An 18544-nucleotide genomic window follows, 5' to 3' on the forward strand; every position below is an offset into this window, starting at 1 on the left:
CACTGATTTGGGTCCACATACAAATAGAAGCCACCAGAATTCCTGTTAAACACCACTGAGCTCTTTCTACATGCCTAACTGTGAGGGTACATTTTACAGTCTAGTGTTTAAGTATTTTATAGTACATCTATCTATTCATCCACAGGCCATGAAGCCTGCTTCATATGATAGGCTCTGTATTTCTATACAAGACTAGCTGTCAATTACACAACATTAACAAATATCCAAGTTTGTTACTGTCTTTCAGTCTGCTAGAATTAAACTCACATACAACTGTCTTTGGTTACACCATTAGCTAGTAGAGCCTTTTAATGGGATCATTTATGCATCTTGTTTTTCCTTTGCTTTAATGAAGAGTTCTTACTTTTGAAGCAAAAACAAAAAAAGATGTGAAATCTGCTTTGCAACAGGTCAAGTGCCCAACAGAAAAAAAAGTGTGTAGGAAAGTGGCTGTGTATTAAATGTGGGAAAACTTGTGCAGGTCTATGTGTGGTGGATACATAAAACAATCCCAGGGGAATTTAAAAAAAAAAAAAAAGGATTTCAAAGTACTTACAATCAACATTAAAAAGGCACAGGATAAAAGTCAGGAAGGTGCCACATAGGAGAAAGCTATACAAGACATTTCTGGAATTGTATATATAGATTTACATTTTATTCATTTTTTTTTGTTTAGTTACACAAACTATGTCTATAGCTGCAAAAATACTGACCTAGACTCTTCTAGTTCTCAACGTAGTTACTAGCCACCATTGGATAAGGTAAACGGATATAAAACTGATTAATACTGTTAAAGTCACTGGTGGCACAGACATACACCAAGGCAGCAAAGTTCCTAGTAATAATCCTGCTTTGAAAAGAGATTGGGTTTTCTGTGCATGTGAGTTATAGCTGCTGCCCATTTCCATGCAAGTTACTGGAGAGGCTGCAATCTGTCTATGGAACTATGACGACAGTTTTTATGCCATCGTCTGTAATAAAGTAAAAAGCAATCTTTTTTTAAAAAGCATTATTTCAGTTTTATTGCATACAGAAGATGGGTTAAACTAGACTGTTGAGTAACACTGCAGGGTTATTTATCCCTCTCCTTTGTTCAAGCTGTTTAGCAGGCAAAAGGGGACTGGTTGCAATCTTGCTTTGTACCACCCAGTAAATTCCAGCAGCACGGTGTAATAATTTCACAGCCCTGCATGGCTTTGCACATGGCATGCTAGATTTCCTGTTAAAATGAAGCCGCTGCCTGCCCCCATCTCCTGCACTGGGGGGTGTTGTTATACCTAGGGACAAACTGCCAAGTAATCAGTTTCCTCACACATACAAACTGTGTTCTCCATTCAGATTCCCTCCTTCTACCCTCTCCCGCCCCCCTACCTATCCCCAAGCACTTCAAAGTATCAACCTTGCCCAACCAAATGCAGAGGAAACACTGTGGCAAGGGTGTGTTTTCAGAAGGAGCCCTTCATGTAAGGGGTATCAGGACTGTCCTGCCCCACACACCCCCTGCAATTGACCTCCAATTTTTAATACCACCAAACTGCAAAGCCCAAGGAAGTGAAGAGATCAGATGTGGACACAGCAACCCCTGCACCCTTCCACCCGCACACTGAAGAATGGCAGACCTGTTTTCCCTTGGGTACTTTTTCACCCAGCAAATGACTTTAAAAAGTTGAAGAAATCTTATTTAAAATGTCAGTAGCAGAATTTAAAACCGTCATTGCCTTTACACTTAGTTCAAAACAAGGAAAGCATTTTAGTTAAAAACACAAACTGGTAATTTTCCAGTGGGTTTGGACATCAGTCAATAGTTGCTAATGATGTTTTGTGTTTCTATAAATACTATGTGCAATTTCTCTGAACCATTTGTTTGAAGTCCCCATCTTACCAAAAGACTAAAAGAAAGGCCAGGTTAGACACCCCAACAACCACTATTAAGCAGAGTTATTTGAAGCAATAACTTGTTTACAAAAAGTGGTCTCTCAGGTTACAAGTAAATAAGAGGAAGGAAAAAAAGAGAGTCAGATAGCTTATGATTTTGGGGTATTCCTGCTGCAGTGGAATGCAGAAATTCCCCGTTAGGTAAAGTGTGGATGCTTTGATCCTGTCAATGTAAACATACTGAGTGTTGTAAGCAGCTAATGCACAACGACACTCATATCCCCCCCACCCCTTGTAGCCTAAGGGCCCCACCTCAGGTAGTTACTGTCATTTGTCCCCCAAACCATCCAAGCTCAAATTTTGAGGATAAGGAAAGCTGGTGGATATACTAAAGGTCAACCACAGATAGCAGCAGATGGAAGATATTTTGGTTTCAACCGTTACCACTGCGTGAGAACTGCAGTAATAAATCCCTAGTGACTCAGTTGCTACCTAAAGCACCAGATGCTTTTCCTTCGGTCAATCTGGAGGGGATTAGCAGAGATCCCTTGCAGTCCAAATGGCCTGGATGCTCCATCTTTTATTTATTCACTTAATCATTGTAATAAAAATGGGGGCCAGGGTAACTTGTGCACTGGAGTGGATTTTTCTGGCTGCTACCCAAGTTGGAATGTCCACAATGCTCTGAGGCGAGACATCTTTTGTTTGCTCCAGTGCAACTCCTGTTACCCAGCAAGAGCTACTTCAAAGAAGATATCTGCAAGTAGGGGGTCAGAGTTCTCCCATAATAAAACAGTTCTTTCTTGTTTCCTTCAAGTAGAATCATCTAACCCTTTGTTTGACTGTTCAAAGCTTGACTTGCACAGTCTGTCCATGATCCTCTGCAGCATGGGCTGGACAATGCCCAGGAGGGGACGCTGGGAAGGGTCTCCGTCCCAGCAAGCTTCCATCAGCTGCCAGCATTCCTCATCAAATGCAGGGAGGCGCTCTGGGCGTACTCCTGGAAAATTAAAAGAAAGAACAGGGGCTGGTAATGGCTAGAAAATCCTGACTAAATAGGCATAGGAGAGCCTTTGATGTTAGTCACTTTGACTCAGATTATAGTGGCTAGGGAAAAGTAAGTGTTAGCAGTTCTCAAGACACTCCTAGTAAAGAAGGTGCTGTTGTGATAATTGGGCCTAGAAATTTATCCTAATATTAGGAGCTTCCCTGGGAAAAGTGAGCCTAAGATCATAAGTATCCAACATTAAACAGTGTTAAACAAGGTCTGAGGTTTGGTATATAGGAACGTCCGGTCACTTAGTCATATGGTGCAAACACCATTAAAAATCCTATTAACCTTTAATAAAGGATACAGGAAAGAAGGACAAAGTATTAAATAGGGCTTTCAATTAATATCCTTTATTCCCTTACACTGAGGAGTTTTAGAAGGGCCATCCCTCTGTTTGACAGTTTTAAAATGATAAATAATTGTCCTTTTGGGAGAAAGGAGAAGAAGTTAGTTGAGATGGGCTGGTGGTGGTGGTGAAGGTCAATCCTGTTTCATCCCAGGTGGTATTTGGGATTTAGCTGGAGCCAGTAGAGTTGGTGATTTCATCTGGGTCCCCCTCTCAGGATCACGATGATGAAGGCCAGGGACCCAAGAGATCATGGGGGGTGGCAGCCAGGATGGTGATGCTCCCTCCCATAGCCAGTTTTTTCCCCTCCCCAAAGCCTCTTTTCGTTATGGACCCCAATCAGGAGTGGTCCCCTCATGATTTGGTCCACCAATTAGACCTAGTTTCTGACACACCAGCTTTGATTTACTGATATTTGGTTCTACACTTTTCTTGTCTACCAGGCACAATCTTAACACAGTCCTCGGGTTATAGCAATAGGGTTTTTTGTTTGGACTAATTCAGTCTGCCGACCTCCCTTTCTTACCTTTTCCCATCAACATTTGTTGTGATAGGTTATTGTGGTATCTTATGATCATAAGATATGCATCTAATTTTCAGTCCATGCATCTGAAGTGGGTTTTTCCATCCCAAAAAAGCTTATGCCCAAATAAAGCTGTTTAAGGTGCCACCGGACTCCTCATTGTTTTTGTGGATACAGATTAACATGGCTACCTCCTGATACTGAGTTACATTAATACTTTTGGCCCATTTAGTCCATCTAAATTAATAGAGTGCCCAACGCAGTTTCCCCAGTCACTTCAGATGGGGTTTTAGGAGCTGTAGAAGTGTGTACTGTTAAATCTCTCAGCTGGTAATGGCAGGAGGCACCAAGCCAAGTATGGACATGCATGATTCAGTTCCACTGAAGCAGTTGGCCACAGGAAAAAACTTAACAGTACAGGGGAAAAGATATTTTTCAGTAGCTAGCCAACAATTGCAGAACTCGGTCCTGGAACACGAGACTGAATGCACATCTTGCTTCCTTCTGAGAAAATGCATGGCTCACCCATTTGATTTGACAGGTTTCAGAGTAGCAGCCGTGTTAGTCTGTATCCGCAAAAAGAACAGGAGTACTTGTGGCACCTTAAAGACTAACAAATTTATTTTAGCATGAGCTTTCGTGAGCTACAGCTCACTTCTTCGGATGCATAGAATGGAACATCCGAAGAAGTGAGCTGTAGCTCACGAAAGCTCAAGCTAAAATAAATTTGTTAGTCTTTAAGGTGCCACAAGTACTCCTGTTCCATTTGATTTGGTCTCTCTCATACATGGAAAAGTTGTGGACAGGAATTTAAGAAGGTAAATGCATTGACACTTTCTTATACTAGATTCATCACGGAAAGTATGTGCTACCACAGGATAGCAACTGCCCTGTTAAACTATTTTCTAACTTGGGAAGCAGAAATTCATTGCTCAGAATGGGAAATGATAATAGACAGTCTTCCATTGTAAAAACTTTTCAACCATCCCCAGCATTTTACAGTTTTAGCACCTAGTCAAACACTTGAGTGTGAAGGATTCTGATGGCGTCTGGAAACAGCAAGGAATTAAGCATTCCTTAAAGGATTATGCCATGTCTGGCTGTTTCTGGGATGTGGTTTACTCTACCTTCTAACCTTAATACATCGTCCTTTTGAGGCAAGAATGGCATTTAAAACGTTGTGCTAGCACAGTTACAGTAATCAGCAGGGACAGGATGTGTTTTATTGGAAGCTATTTTAGAACTCTGCCAGTAGATAGGGAGATTTCAGTTAGACCTTAAGTGACATGCCTTCAGCATATCCCACTGAAGTCTGCCCAGATTACAGCTCATCTTTAGAGAGGAAAGTGTCAGGTGCCATTTACCCATCTATACTCTTAGAGGGTGACAGTCAGCAGTGCACTTTTTACTCAAAGGCCACTAAATCCATAGGGAGGCTGGGACTGGAAATTCAGTTCCTAGTTAAGGAAAAATGAAGGGGGTAAAAAGGATTTACTTTTCCAGGAGGTTTCACACAGTAGTAGATCACCTAACAGCAATGCAGCATAAATCATACATACCTCTTCTAACATTGTTCCAAAGGTGGTCTTTGCTTGCACACCTCTCAAAGGCCTCTGGTAACTTAACGTGTCCTGAACAGATGTACCAAAACAGGATACCAAACGCATAAACATCCACCGAGTTATCATATTTCCCTGTGGCAAATGAGCAAACAAACAGGTTTGATCAACAGGACAAATGAACGTCTCCAGAGTTTGAAACCAATATAAAATAAAAGGTACAAAACTAATCTGAGTGTTTGCATCACAGTCTGGTGTGTGTTATTGTACAGCATGAAAACAACTTAAGGCCTCTACTCCTTCACAGACTTACACGCAGAGCAGTCCTATTAAAGCCCACGAGACTACTTACAGTATACAGAAGGTAAGCAGATGCTTAAGTCTTTTCAGGATCAGAACCTAGCATGTTAATTATGAACACTGTTATTAAATCAGGAGCATCTGCATGTTACCCTTTGAAGTACACACAAACAGGTTTGCTGTGATCAGTCTATCTTAAAAGATGCTGTTCCTGGTAACATGTTTGTGCTGCACCTAACACGATGGGGTTCTGATCCTGATTGAGCCCTCTAGGAACTACTGTAAAAAAAGGCTTAAATTAAAGAAAAAGGGAGGGGGGGGAGAGGGATAAATTTTAAAAGGAAAAATAGTTTGCGTTAGAACCATAATGCTGAGAGTCAAATTTTGAGTCAAGATTTATTTCATCTTGAGGATGGGAAATAAGCCTAGGTGTCATCCCCAACTCTGAATTCCCCCAACTTTTTGTATTAAAAACTACTTCTACAATTTGTAAGAAACCCTTTATCAGACCCTAAAAATACAGCTAACCTTTTTTAAATGGTTTGTACCAGAGAGACTAAATACCTCCAATAGCCCTTCCAATGTATTAATTTGTTATTGACTTCTGTAGGTCATATGAATCCCATAGTAACCGCTCTTCTCATAAAGGAAAAAAGAATGGAGATGATCATCACTTAGACTGAAAATACAGGAAGGTGAAGTTAAATACACGCCACATGCAACCAAAGTCTACCACAGTTTTGACTAGGTTTTCCCCCTCAAGAGTTAAAAAGGCATAGTACAGCATTTTGGGCCTTTGGGACTGGAGCTGCAGACAGTCAATAGGAGATTCCATTCACCACCTTACCTGTAAAGAGCTCAGGAGCCATATGGATGGGTGTCCCAACAATACTGCCAGACATCATGGCCTCAGGCTTGCAGAATCCCAGGTCCGTGATTTTGGCACGATTCTTTTTGTCAAGCTGTAGAGCCATCCATACATCAGGTGATGGTTAATCATGCTTTCAACCCTATTATTGGCTTTTTCATATTAAAAGCAACTTTACAAAATGTATTCGTGTTTGAATTGTTGGGAGTTTGTATGTTATTCTGAATTTCTGACTGCTATACACTCTCTTACTGTCCTAACTAACATTACAAGTTTCTACATCTTTATTAACCAGGAGGTATGGTCTAGCAGTGTGAGAACAGGACTGGGAACCAGAAATTCCTAAATCTAATCCCAGCTGTGACAAACTATCCTCACACAAGTCACTATCCCACTCGCAAAATAATAATAATGCTTCTACAGCTCACAGGGACTTTGTAACACTAATATTTGTAGTGAGTGTGGAGAGTTCATGAAAAGTGCTATCAAAGTGAAAAGCATTTGTTCGTAAGTCTTCTTACAGAAACATCTAAGTGAATAAGGCCATTATTTCCATTTACTGTCAATGCTATGAACAATTTATTAGTTCCCTTTGGCAGTGGAGAGAAAAAGGCTTTTAGGGACTAACCAAAAGAAAGTGAAGTGTAAAAAGATTTCCCTTACCAATACATTTTTAAGTTTGATGTCCCGATGAACAAGCCCCTGACTGTGCAGAAACCGGATCCCTTCAACTACATCCAGAGCAATCTGCAATCGTGTCTCCAGTATCAGCCCAGCCTGAGGAAGAGGCACACACAGGATGATGTACTAATCCTACAAATGTAAGTTACTTTGTATTTGTGGGATTTCCTTGTCCTTCCAGGTAAATGCTATCTAGCTACTAAGTGACTCTCTAACACATTCACCCATGGCTCTGGCAGGAGCTCCGTGCATGCCAGGCAATGGAATGGACTTGGCATGAGCTGCTTTTGTTGCCAAGATCCTGGTACATTAGTTTCACTAGGTTCTGAACATGGAATCTGCTTATCCTAGTCTGTTTAGTTCTTTTGCTCAGTAATGAAACATGCGGTCATGATCCCACTATTTACTCCCAAAGTGGCTATTAAACTGCTTGATGGAGTCAGCCAAGGCTGCGGCCAACAAGATGAAAGGGATGGATGGGCCAACAGCAAAAAGACCACATGACTTCTGAAAGTAAGGTGTCCAAGATGTTCCAAGTTGTCAGCTGCTAAAGATCAAACGATGCAGCATCTCTTATGCCATCTTTATCAATACAGGCCAGATCAAAACACAGTACAGTAGTCTCAGCCACATTGAAGCATTATGTAACTATTACAGTAATGCAACTATAAGATCTTCAGAGAGATCTTTGTTTTAGATCACTACCCCCAAGAAGTCATGTTTCCTTTCACTTCTACAGCACACAAATCTAGTTTTTTTTTATTCCTATATTTTATACCTTTGTGTGTTTAAATCAAACTAGTTTTGTCTGTTCTACTGCTATACTGACACAGGGTACAGCATCCCGTCTTTGTGCTGTATACAACAGTTTGAAGCACCAACTGTTCAATTGGGTTTGTCAAGCAAAAAAGTGTTCTTCACTTTCTGGTCCAAATAGTCTTGCATCACTGTTCTGTTAGACAACTGCTGCGGTCCACCCCACAGGTGGATTTACTTCATTTTGGCTGCATTGGTGAAGTGATTCCCCCAAAATTTTCTCTGGCCTGAAAGGGATTTTGGAAGTGTAAGTTGCTACAGGACATAGCCGCAAAGAGCAATCTGAAAAGTCACCTGAACAGGACCTCTCACACAAAAGCTGAGAGTTATACCTTTGCAAATTCAAGTACTGATTCCATCTAGCATTTGAGCCTTCAGCTAGTGACTTCCCTTTTAGGGGACTTTCACTGTCAGACACACTGGCAGTATGGTAGCCTGTGTAAGATAGGCCAACATAGCTTCTTCTACTTAAAATGGCCATTTGCAGGCCTGAATTCTCAGCTACTCTAACGTCGCTTTACACCTCTCCAGCTGTATAAGAGGGCCTTCATATAAAGGAGAATTGGATCTATAATGTTTTAGGAGCTTCCATAATTAAAACTGGGTCTAGTTATGTCAACAGTTCTCCAAGAATGTGCTCAGATGTATTATGGTTGTTCTGTAGCCCAAATTTTACAAATCAAGGATACTGTCCACTTTAGCATTTAGGTTCCTGTTTGAATCACAGACCAGAACTAGCTAAAGCTACATTTTACAGGCAAACACAAAATTTGCAGCAGTCACAGTTAAGTAATTTGCCATTCTAAGCACTCTGAGTGCTGCCGAGATTGTATATGGATGCATGACATGCCTTCCATGTATTGCTAAACACATACTTGCTCCGACTAAATTCAGTTATAAATATATTGAGGAAAATGACACCAGAAGGTGGTAAACAGACCAATAACTTTCTTCTACACCAGTTTATTAGTTCAGTTGGTGCTTCCAGCCATTTTTCCTTCTCACCCTTAGTCCTGTATAGAGATCTCTGTGCAACCGTTCCATTATCAGTAGGACAGCAATGCTGGAACCTCCCCCATAGCCGTAATCTATCACGGAGCCATGGAGATCTACCAGTCGCTCATGCTTTGGTAAAGACCTGGAGAAACAAAATCAGCACAACAGATAGACAATGTGACTATATTCCCCTAGACTACAATTCTGCCCAGTTCCCCCTCCTGCCCTCTTAAATCAAGCCTAGTCTCCTTATAAGACACCCAACATCTGGGCTCTTAACAAGCGTAGCAGGGTAAGAGAGGAGATGACTGACAATGCTACCACCACTCTGGCTACAGCAAAGGACAGATAACTGAGTCAGTGTGTTGTAACAGGAGGTCTACACTGCAGCAGAGGCAGCTCTATACAGAGAAGGCTGGTTACGTTTCCTACATTGTAGTCCCACTGTCATTTTATTCAGTGAATGCAGAATTGCACACTTTGGGCAGAAAGAGTGCTCAGTACTAGATGAAGGGAGAGCCAGTACATTAGATACCAAGGCCAGGACAGTGAGAAGTGTGCAACACCATGCAATACTAACTTTGGGCTTTTATTGGAGGAATCAGCAGGGAATGGGAGTATTGCAGACACAAGAGAATCAGCCCTAGGGAGAGATGAGGAGGGGCAGCAGGTGAGTTTTGCACTGTCTTATCTATTCTACAAGTAGCATTGACAGTTATCTGGTCTTCACTCAAAGTTGTGCAGCATTTAGTGGCAATCCTCAGCACTGACCAAGTCACTGGGAGTGGTAAGGAACTACGTTGGACCAAAGTCTCTCTGCCTCAAGCCATATAAGCCAGCCTGCATAGTTACTGGAATCTAACCAGGTTCAGCTGGCATTTGCAAATTAGAGGAGAGTTTACCAATACACACCTCATATAGTGAAACTCAAGTGCAAGGTCATTCCAGTGCTTCTCATCTGGAGGGACGACTGATTTGAGTGCACATGGGAAATGGCCCCCCCAACTATCACACAAGTAAACCACTCCATACTGCCCTCGGCCCAGCTCACGGCCTAGCTTCGGTTTACCTGCAAACACACAGCAATGTGTTAGTTTGATCAGAAGTAAAGTTTCCATGTTCTCCCCCTCTAGCATAAGTATCTGGCTATGATGATGCCATGAACTGAGCTAGTATTTCACATTCAGGGGGAGGTAGGTGGGTCCTTCTTGAAATCAGGTAGTTTAAATTGTTAGGTCAGTGCTAGACTGGAACTGGTATAGGCCACAATATTCATCTGCAGAACAAGTAACAGCCCTGTACAAGCTCTCTCTGGACTCTTCTGCAGGGGAGACTCACCCCCATATGCTGAGGTACCAAAGAGGAAAAAGGGGAGTTCTATCTTCATTGCTCATTCAATCCTTTGTCTAATCTGAGACTGCCAACACAGGAGACATCTAGCAACAGTCTCTAAGTGAGCAGGACTCATTCCAGCCAGCAGCATACAAGCCACATAACCCTCAGACAAGCTTTTTGGTCAGTACCCATAGAGTTTGGATTTGATCCCATAACCACAGAGGTTGAAGGTTCTATATCCCATTATCAATCCTATGAATCATCCCAGGGAGTCTCTCAGAGGATTTAAGACTAAGTCTTCAAAACAAATCTCTGCGCCTTTATCGAGCCTTCCTAAAAGTTCCTGTTATGCCCACGAATTTGTAGAAAAGTTTTTCTTTTTAAAAATGAGCACAGCATTGAGGTATATTTGATTTAAACAATTAGCCTTGCAAAGAGTTCTCTAATTTACACCCCGCCCCCATAGAACTCTCCCAGTTTTGGATCTACAAACTAATTGTTTTTAGCTATCCTACTGCCTCCGATCAGCCTTCCCACAAAGTCCTATACTAGAAGATGAGTGAGGTTTTTCCCTTTTATAGGCCTGCAGGATTAGAAGCAACCATACCCAATACTTCGACTTAGTTGGCACGTGTCAATTAGAAGCAAAGCCCGAAGAAAACTAGTGTTCCAGCCAACACTATTCTTGTATAATAATCTACAGCTAGATGAGGAGCTTGCTCCCCCAACCCCTACAGAAACAGGACAGAACTAATCCAAGACACCCTCCCAAGAGACTCTGGAAAGAAGATCAGGTGTAGGTGCTCACCGTGTAACAACACATCCTGCAGAGACCTGCTCTCCAGCGAGAGGCGGGCTAGCCGAGGGGCATGGTCTTTCCGCACCTTCAGCCAAAGGTCTTCCGTTTTCTCCAGCCTGCCTGAATGGCCAGCCTCTAGCTACCAAGACAGAAGGCCAGAGATGGTATGTGTAGAGTCATTCTACATGGTCACATGCCTCACACAGAAGCAAAAGGTGAAAGCAAGGTAAGACACTGGAGCATATCGGGTCCCATTTTCAAGATGGGTCATTTCATTAGGGCACCCACTTCATTGCAGGGAGGGCTCCAAGTTAGCTTGCCATGCTGATGAAGCCTAAGCATCACAAGCCAGAGTGTCTCCCACTAGGTAGGCAATACTTCCACACTGAAGAGGACGGCAATGGGCTGACTATTCTGCCCCCCACCCTTTGGCCATCTCACTTGTGACAGTTCTGGTTTCCTGGAGTGGCACTATACAGGAACCCCAATTTATTTCTCCTCATGGTGCTCTGCATTTGCACTGCCCACCTCACAGCCCCACACCTACCTGTCGCAGAGAGGCTGCAAAAGCCTCATGAGAGCTGTTTAGCCTGGTCCGGAATTGGCTGCAGATGCTCTTCGCCAGCTTGGAGGCACTGAGGCTCTCAATAGCATCCTGAGCTACTTTCCGCTTCCACTCCATGGTGATAGCAGGTGGGCTGACCCAGGTAATCCGCTGAATTATCTAACAGAACAGGATTAAACCAATTAAACTGAAGGGCCAAATCTTGCCCTCAGGCTTCATATGCTACTTACTTCTTTTGAAATCTTAAGAGCTGATCTGAGGGCAGAATCGGATTCAGAAAGAGGAGCAAAGTATGATTCTTTGAGATGTGTTGCCCATACAGCTTTTACTCTTGACATGCAGGTGCCCTATGTGCACAAGTCCAGTTTCTTTTCAATAGCAGTGTTTCACTGGGGCCAAATCTGCAGTCCAAGCACCCCCTTGCTCCCTGTAGCTAAGCAGGAAGGGCCAGCTGCACCTGTACTCCATTCCTTCCAATCGGGATCCCCTAGGAGCAGGACTCCAATCATCAGGGAAGGAGAGTGGGTCATGGCATCTTTGTGGACAACACATCTTGAAGAATCACAGTTACTATACGTAACCATTCAAATTACTGTCCACAAAGATTCCACACTTCGGTGACTAAAAAGCAGTTTAGTGTCTTTTGAAGCAAGTCTGTCACTTGCTGGGGGAACTCCCCTGTACCAACCAGCCTATCGTCCATTACAGATGCACCTTGATACCTTGCCTTCAGGTGGGAAGCTGCCACAGCTAGGACTTAGGTGAACACCTATTGGGATGCTGAGAGACTAAAGGGTAGAACTCTGCTGATAGTACGGATGTTCCTGCCAGGGATCCATGAGCTGGAAGGATTAAGATGGGAAAATACGTATCTTGAAGGTCAAGAGCAGTGAGCTAGTCCATGGGATCCAAAGAGGAGATTATAAAGTCCACAGTACCCATGCAGAATTTGAAGCAATGGCTAAAAGAAAAGTGTTGAGTCTCCCAACTTTGCAATTAGGATGCAGTAGGAATGAAGTCCCCTGCCCCTGAACTCTGTGGGGGTGTGAACTTCCTCTACCTCTCCCATTTACATGAAGCAAGAGGCGGACGCCCTCAGCCTCTGACGAGAAAGGCCCCTGAAGAGGGACTTGGGGGATACCCCTTGCTATCATCAAGACTCACAAGTCCTTGGTTATCCCATCCCAGGCTTTCTGGAAGCAGGATAGGCTGTTGTCAAAGAGAGGCCTGGAGGAAGGAGGAGCTGAGGGAGGTTTGCCCAAACACAAACGAAACACCATTTTTGCTTGAAGCCCCACATTGTGGGGCAAACTCAGTAAAATCACTACCCCTTCCTCAGCTGCTCTAAAGTCAGTAGCTGTGGATTGTATTGAGACTAGTTTGTCTGTATCATGGTAGCTTCCTCTCTGGGGCTGGGACATACAGACCCAAGAATCTCAAGATGGCTTTGGAGTCTTTTAGGGAATTAAGTTCCTCATCCATTTCACTTGAGCTTGTTGCCCTCAAATGGGAGGGCTGATAGTGACTTGGACTTCCAGTGGATTTCCTGATGCCTGAAGCCATGAACCTGGCTGCTGCAGCTGATGCATCAAATGCTGCTTGAAGTGCCATTCAGGCAGTGAGCTGGCCTTTATAAGAGATTTCGATTCCTTGTGCTGGCCCTTCAGGAGTCTGTCCATAAAAATGGAAAGTGTCTCATAACAGAAAGTCCTTCTCTGACAGCAGCCCCTGATCATTTGCCATTCATATCTGAAGGCTTGCTAAGGGGGTATACCTTCTTCCTGAAATAGATCTCAGTTATTGGGGTCTTTATCCACAGGGGTAGACTTGGACTGGCTTTGGTGCCTCAACTTTTTATAGTGCAGGTAGCTCATGGAGAGTCCCAGGGGTAGGGTGTTGGTAAAAAAATTCAAACCCTTTCGCAGGCACCTGGTATCCAACAGCCCCTTTTGATGTTGCTGCAACTGAGGCCAATGTACGCCAAGTCAAGTGGTCAGTCACCAGTGAGCATGGCCAGTCACACTGCAGAGGAAGGCTGCAGGACATTCAGAAGACACTCAGTATGCTTCTGGATGACTTCCAGTGGAATATCCAGGGTCTCCACCACTTTTAGCAAGGTCTTGGAAGGGCTTTAAGCTCATCCACAGAAGTAGCGAAGGGGGGCTTAACTACTTCAATCTGCAGATGGAGATGGCCAGAGGCTGATAAATCTTTGGAGAGTAGTAATCTCCACTGTATTCCCTCTCACCTTCCATAAGCTGACACAGACCGGAGAGAAGCTGGAGACTGCTTATCATAAACAGATAGTTAAGGGTTAAGGTCTCTTTTACCTGTAAAGGGTTAACAAGCTCAGTAACCTGATGAACAACTGACCAGAGGACCAATCAAGGGATAAGATAATTTCAAATCTCTGTGGAGGGAAGTCTTTGGCTGCGTTCTTTGTTTGGGTTGCCGTTCTCTTTTTGGATCTAAGAGAGGCCAGACATATCTTCAAGTTCTCCAAGTTTTCCTGAAGTATTTCCTACTATCCATTATAGTGAGTATTAAAAAGGCAGATTAGTCTTATAATTAATTTCTGCATTTGCAATTGTGTGTTGGCTGGAGAAATATCTTTATTTCTGTTTGCTTTTACTTTGATTATTCTGAGAAAGAAGGGGAGAGAAGTCTCTCCAGTTTTATAAGTTCGACCCTGTAATTTTTTCCATCCTGGTGTTACAGAGATAATGTACTTTCTTCCTTTCTTTTAATAAAATCCTTTTCTTTTTAGAACTTGATTGATTTCTTCCCTTGTTTGGATTTTCAGGGGAAGGGAAGGGGGATAGGGAATCCCTCTTTGTTTGATTCAAGGTACCTTTCCCAACGACTAGGGGAGGGGGAGGAAGGTGGGGGAATGGTTTAATTCCCTTTGTGTTGTGATTCAAGGAGTTTGCATCTGTGTTCCCAGGGAAAGTTTTGGGGGAAACAGGGAGTGTACAAGACACTGGAATCTCTAGTTGGCGGCAGCGTTACCAGATCTAAACTAGGATTTTAGTTTAGAGGAATCCATGCAGGTCCCCATCTTGTGGACGCTAAAGTTCAAAGTGGGGAATAAACCTATGACACTGCTTCTTTGGTGAGGGGGATCTGGCTCTGGAGAAAGTGGATGAAGCTGACTTCCTAGAATAGAGGTTCACTTGTAGGGAGACCAGTACTGCCATGGCTGGTACGGACAGTGAGGATGACAAATGAGTGGATACCAGGAGGGCTGCTCTGCATCCCTGATGATCTTCCAGTGCCTCTCAGATTCTTTCCTGAACTCTGCCAGATCTCCACTGCTCTGAAGCACAATAGACACTGGGCATGCCAGTCATTCACAGGAACAGGTGAAGAATGGGCAGACCTTGAACCCCAATGACTTAGGGTCTGCCCTTGTACGGTCGAGCTATACAAGGAAGAGATTCCTTGTGTAGAAGAAACCTTCTCACTACTCTGTTTAATATTAAGTAACTAAAGCCAACAGGCAAAGAAAACCTATCAATCAACACTAGACAAAGACCAAAATTCCCCACCCCACCCTACAGTAGAGGAAAAAAATGAATGTACTAGTTGCATAAAGAGCTAGAAACACCTATGCAGGAACCACAATGGGCAGTAAGAAGGAACTGATTGCAGATGGCTGCTGCCCCCCGCCCCTTATGCCTTCCATTATGAGGAACAAGAAGGTACTCCAGGCACAGTCCCAAAAAATCCAATCTCATGCACAAAGAGCGAAATCTGTATGGACACTCACTCAATGAATAATAGTGGTTTGCCTTAACACTTGTAACTAGCAACTGTCAAGTCAATTCTTTGCTTTGTGAAGCATCCAACACACTTTTAGGGGTACATTAATTTCCACATTTATGGTTTGTAAAAAGTAGCAAGATTCTGCAGAACGTTCTGCAGACAAGCAGAAGTTATTAATATTTAGTATCAGTTTCATAAGCAATCCCTGCAGCGTTTATAATCCAAACATTCCATTGTTGTTCTAGTATGCGAAAGTCAGGGGTGATGGTAACTAGTCTATTTTACAGTCCAAGCAGAAAGGAATGTAGAAAATTTGTACCTGTTTGATTTGTTCCCACAGCATTCTGGTTACTGATGAGCCTGAGTGAAAAGTGACTTCAACGTGATAGGCTGCATTTAGTATCTGGAGTGAGGAGAGGGGGCGGAAATTAGTAAAGTAGGAACTATGACTTGTTTAATTCTGATTCTGTATGGAAAACTGACCTAAAACAAATAAAAGCACTGGTCCTGCAAATCTTGTATCTTGCCTCTGGCAATGGTCTATACTGGATGTTGCAGAGGCCCCCAGCCTACCTGACCAGACTACTCCGTGTATTTAATCCTTACCACACCCTTACATAGGCTGGTAATTATCGTCATTTTACAGACTGGGAAACCGAGCGGGAGGTTTAGTGACTTGGCAGCAATCATACAGCAAGCCTGAGAAGAGAACCGATGATTCTCCAATTCTACCCCCTCTTCTCTAGCAACTACATCCGTAACTCAAAAGGTTTCTGCTTCCTTCTATTGATTTTAATAGGGCTTGTACATTATAGCCTTGCCCAATTCTTCCTTGTATTTTAGTGCTGCTCTCTTATTCTATCAAGATAAAGTCAAGTCTTGCGGTGACAGTCCAACAAAATACTTTGTAAAAAAGTAATGCTATGAAAATTCTGAGCAACTGGTCGAGCTACCATACCTGTTTGAGATAATTGCTCGTGATATGTACTGAAACATCCTGAGACTTCTCCAGACTCCTCAGGCATCTCTCCAGCGTCCCCACAAAGCTTTCACGCAGGTAGTCTACGGAGCTTATCAATTTGTTGGCAACCGCTTGGTTTAACCGAGAAATGATCAGTTCCTGGATTTGCTTAATACAACATTTAATGTCCTTGGAACTCACAGGTTCCCCATTCTCAGGAATTATGATGTCTGTAGGAAGGAAGGAAGGAAAGTTTTGTACAGATACAGCACAAAGGCATTACAATTATACTATTAGCTGTCAAACATGAGATGCTGCTGCACTGTGTGTTTTGCAAAGCTACTACAGCACAAGCTTATTCCAGCACTTGTCTGGACAGTTTCTGCTCACTCTCCACCCCTTCTAACACTAAATTATCTTGAGTTTTGATCTCTAGGTCCTGTTCATGCTATTGGACAAACTGCTGCTAACAATGGTTTGTGAAAGAAAGGTAGTTGAAACAATGTGAACAGGGGCCCTCCCACTGCTCCCAAGGGAGCGTTATAGTAAGATTAAAAGACTGACTGACTGTGGGGAGGGCTTTGGTTTTGTTTTATTGGGGGGAGAGGGGGTAGAAGGGGCAGGGAAGAAAGAAGAGATGTTCTGAAGTATTATTATTAGCACTGTTCTTTCAAAATCACTGGTCATGAAAGGGCCCTGTTAGCAGCCACCATGTTAAACAGTTACCATGTTTTCAGCCATAACTTGGTTGGGATAGTCATGATTTCTGCAACGTCTTTATAAAAAGAAGATTAATACCTCTAAAGACCAGATTGTTTAATGGTCTGTAGAGTGCAGGAGTTTCACCCTATGTGCAAGTCAAGTGTTTAACAAGCCAGGCTTAAAAGCAGGCAGAAGTTGTGCAAGCTTGTTCTCCAAGCATGCATTCCACTCCATCCCTAGGGCCATATACTAAATCTAGGACCCAAGACAGAGATGAAAGGCTAACTCATTCATCATTTGACTCCTGTGTTTTCACTTTTAAACAAAGTTAGTTGTGTACTTGTCGTCTTTGTTCAACTCTTAGTAAGAGAAGTATTAGGAATGTTTTATACATTCCTGCTCTTGATGTGACTAAATATTTTGCTCACTATTCAACTAGCAAATGTTTCCAGGCTACCAAAAAAAGAGCAAAGCATTTCTACATAGAGAACAACTCTCTTTGCAGAGAGAAGGTAGTTTCTGAACCATATTCAAACGGTGGTTTGGGAGGGTGGGGGAATTCAGGCCATTAGCCTGTTTTTAACTAAGTCAGTGATTCCCAGACATTCCAAAGCCACAATCTCACCCCCTCCAGTTAATTTTCGGACACAGAATTTTTTAGTGCTGAGAACTAAGTTCAGTGAAAAGTTATCTGCTCCACTAAATGCAAAAAAGTTCAAAACAAGTCTCTAAACATACTTTTTGATCGCTTGTGTGTCCTACTGCAATTTCAAGCCGACTTAATAGCCTGTGAGAACATACACACCACTGCAATGCTCGTGCCTGCTTGTTTCCATTTATAGGATTAGGATTATTATTAGCAGTAGTATTGTGGTAGCCCAGTCATAAAACAGAGCGCCATTGTGCTAGACACTGTACAGACAGAACAAAAGGGGCCCTCCTGCCCCAAGGAGCTTATAATTAGCTCCCAATTGGACACTAAAGCTTGTTTTCAGAGGGCTGCCATACGAGTCTCACCTCTTGTGATGCACTTGCCAACCTTCCATCTAACCCTCAAGATGGAAGGTGACAAGATTACCCTGCCCTCTGTAATGTGCATTTGAAATCAGAGATCTCCCAGTCAGAACTGAAATCTGGTCTCAGATCTGCGGTTAAAAGCAAGGTCTTGTGGAAGCCACTTATTGCTGTACCTCAGTTCCGCCATATTATTCTTCACATCACAGAAAGATTATCTGGTGCTTATTCGATGCTTGGTATACAAAATGCCAAGTATTATTCAATAGGTATCTAGCTGGTCAAGTTGCTACTGTGTATGCACCATAGCCAGTTTCCCCAGTTCTACAGCAATGCTGAGAGGTCAGGCTGGAGACCTATATTTGAACACAGAATCCAGAGGGAGATT

At 42.9% G+C, this 18544-nt stretch overlaps 1 protein-coding gene across 3 annotated transcripts in view; it reads right to left on the reverse strand.

Moving 5' to 3' along the window:
• Positions 1–526: 526 nt before the first annotated feature.
• The window catches only part of DSTYK (dual serine/threonine and tyrosine protein kinase), a 59655-nt gene continuing 41637 nt past the window's right edge, over positions 527–18544 (reverse strand). For 2 of the 3 annotated variants that reach the window (XM_039535796.1, XM_039535797.1), the window contains exons 4-13: positions 16438–16670; positions 15799–15882; positions 11697–11873; positions 11159–11288; positions 9928–10084; positions 9025–9157; positions 7186–7299; positions 6502–6616; positions 5355–5489; positions 527–2875 (exon numbers count right to left, since the gene is read on the reverse strand). In XM_039535796.1, coding sequence (XP_039391730.1) covers positions 2688–2875; positions 5355–5489; positions 6502–6616; positions 7186–7299; positions 9025–9157; positions 9928–10084; positions 11159–11288; positions 11697–11873; positions 15799–15882; positions 16438–16670 — 1466 coding nt within the window. In that variant the 3' untranslated portion in view covers positions 527–2687. Of the gene's footprint in view, positions 2876–5354; positions 5490–6218; positions 6291–6501; positions 6617–7185; positions 7300–9024; positions 9158–9927; positions 10085–11158; positions 11289–11696; positions 11874–15798; positions 15883–16437; positions 16671–18544 lie in introns of those variants that run through there. The other variant, XM_039535798.1, reaches the window with a different exon arrangement.

This window comes from Mauremys reevesii, linkage group 4, assembly GCF_016161935.1.
Source record: "Mauremys reevesii isolate NIE-2019 linkage group 4, ASM1616193v1, whole genome shotgun sequence".
In the NCBI taxonomy this organism is placed as follows: domain Eukaryota; kingdom Metazoa; phylum Chordata; order Testudines; family Geoemydidae; genus Mauremys; species Mauremys reevesii.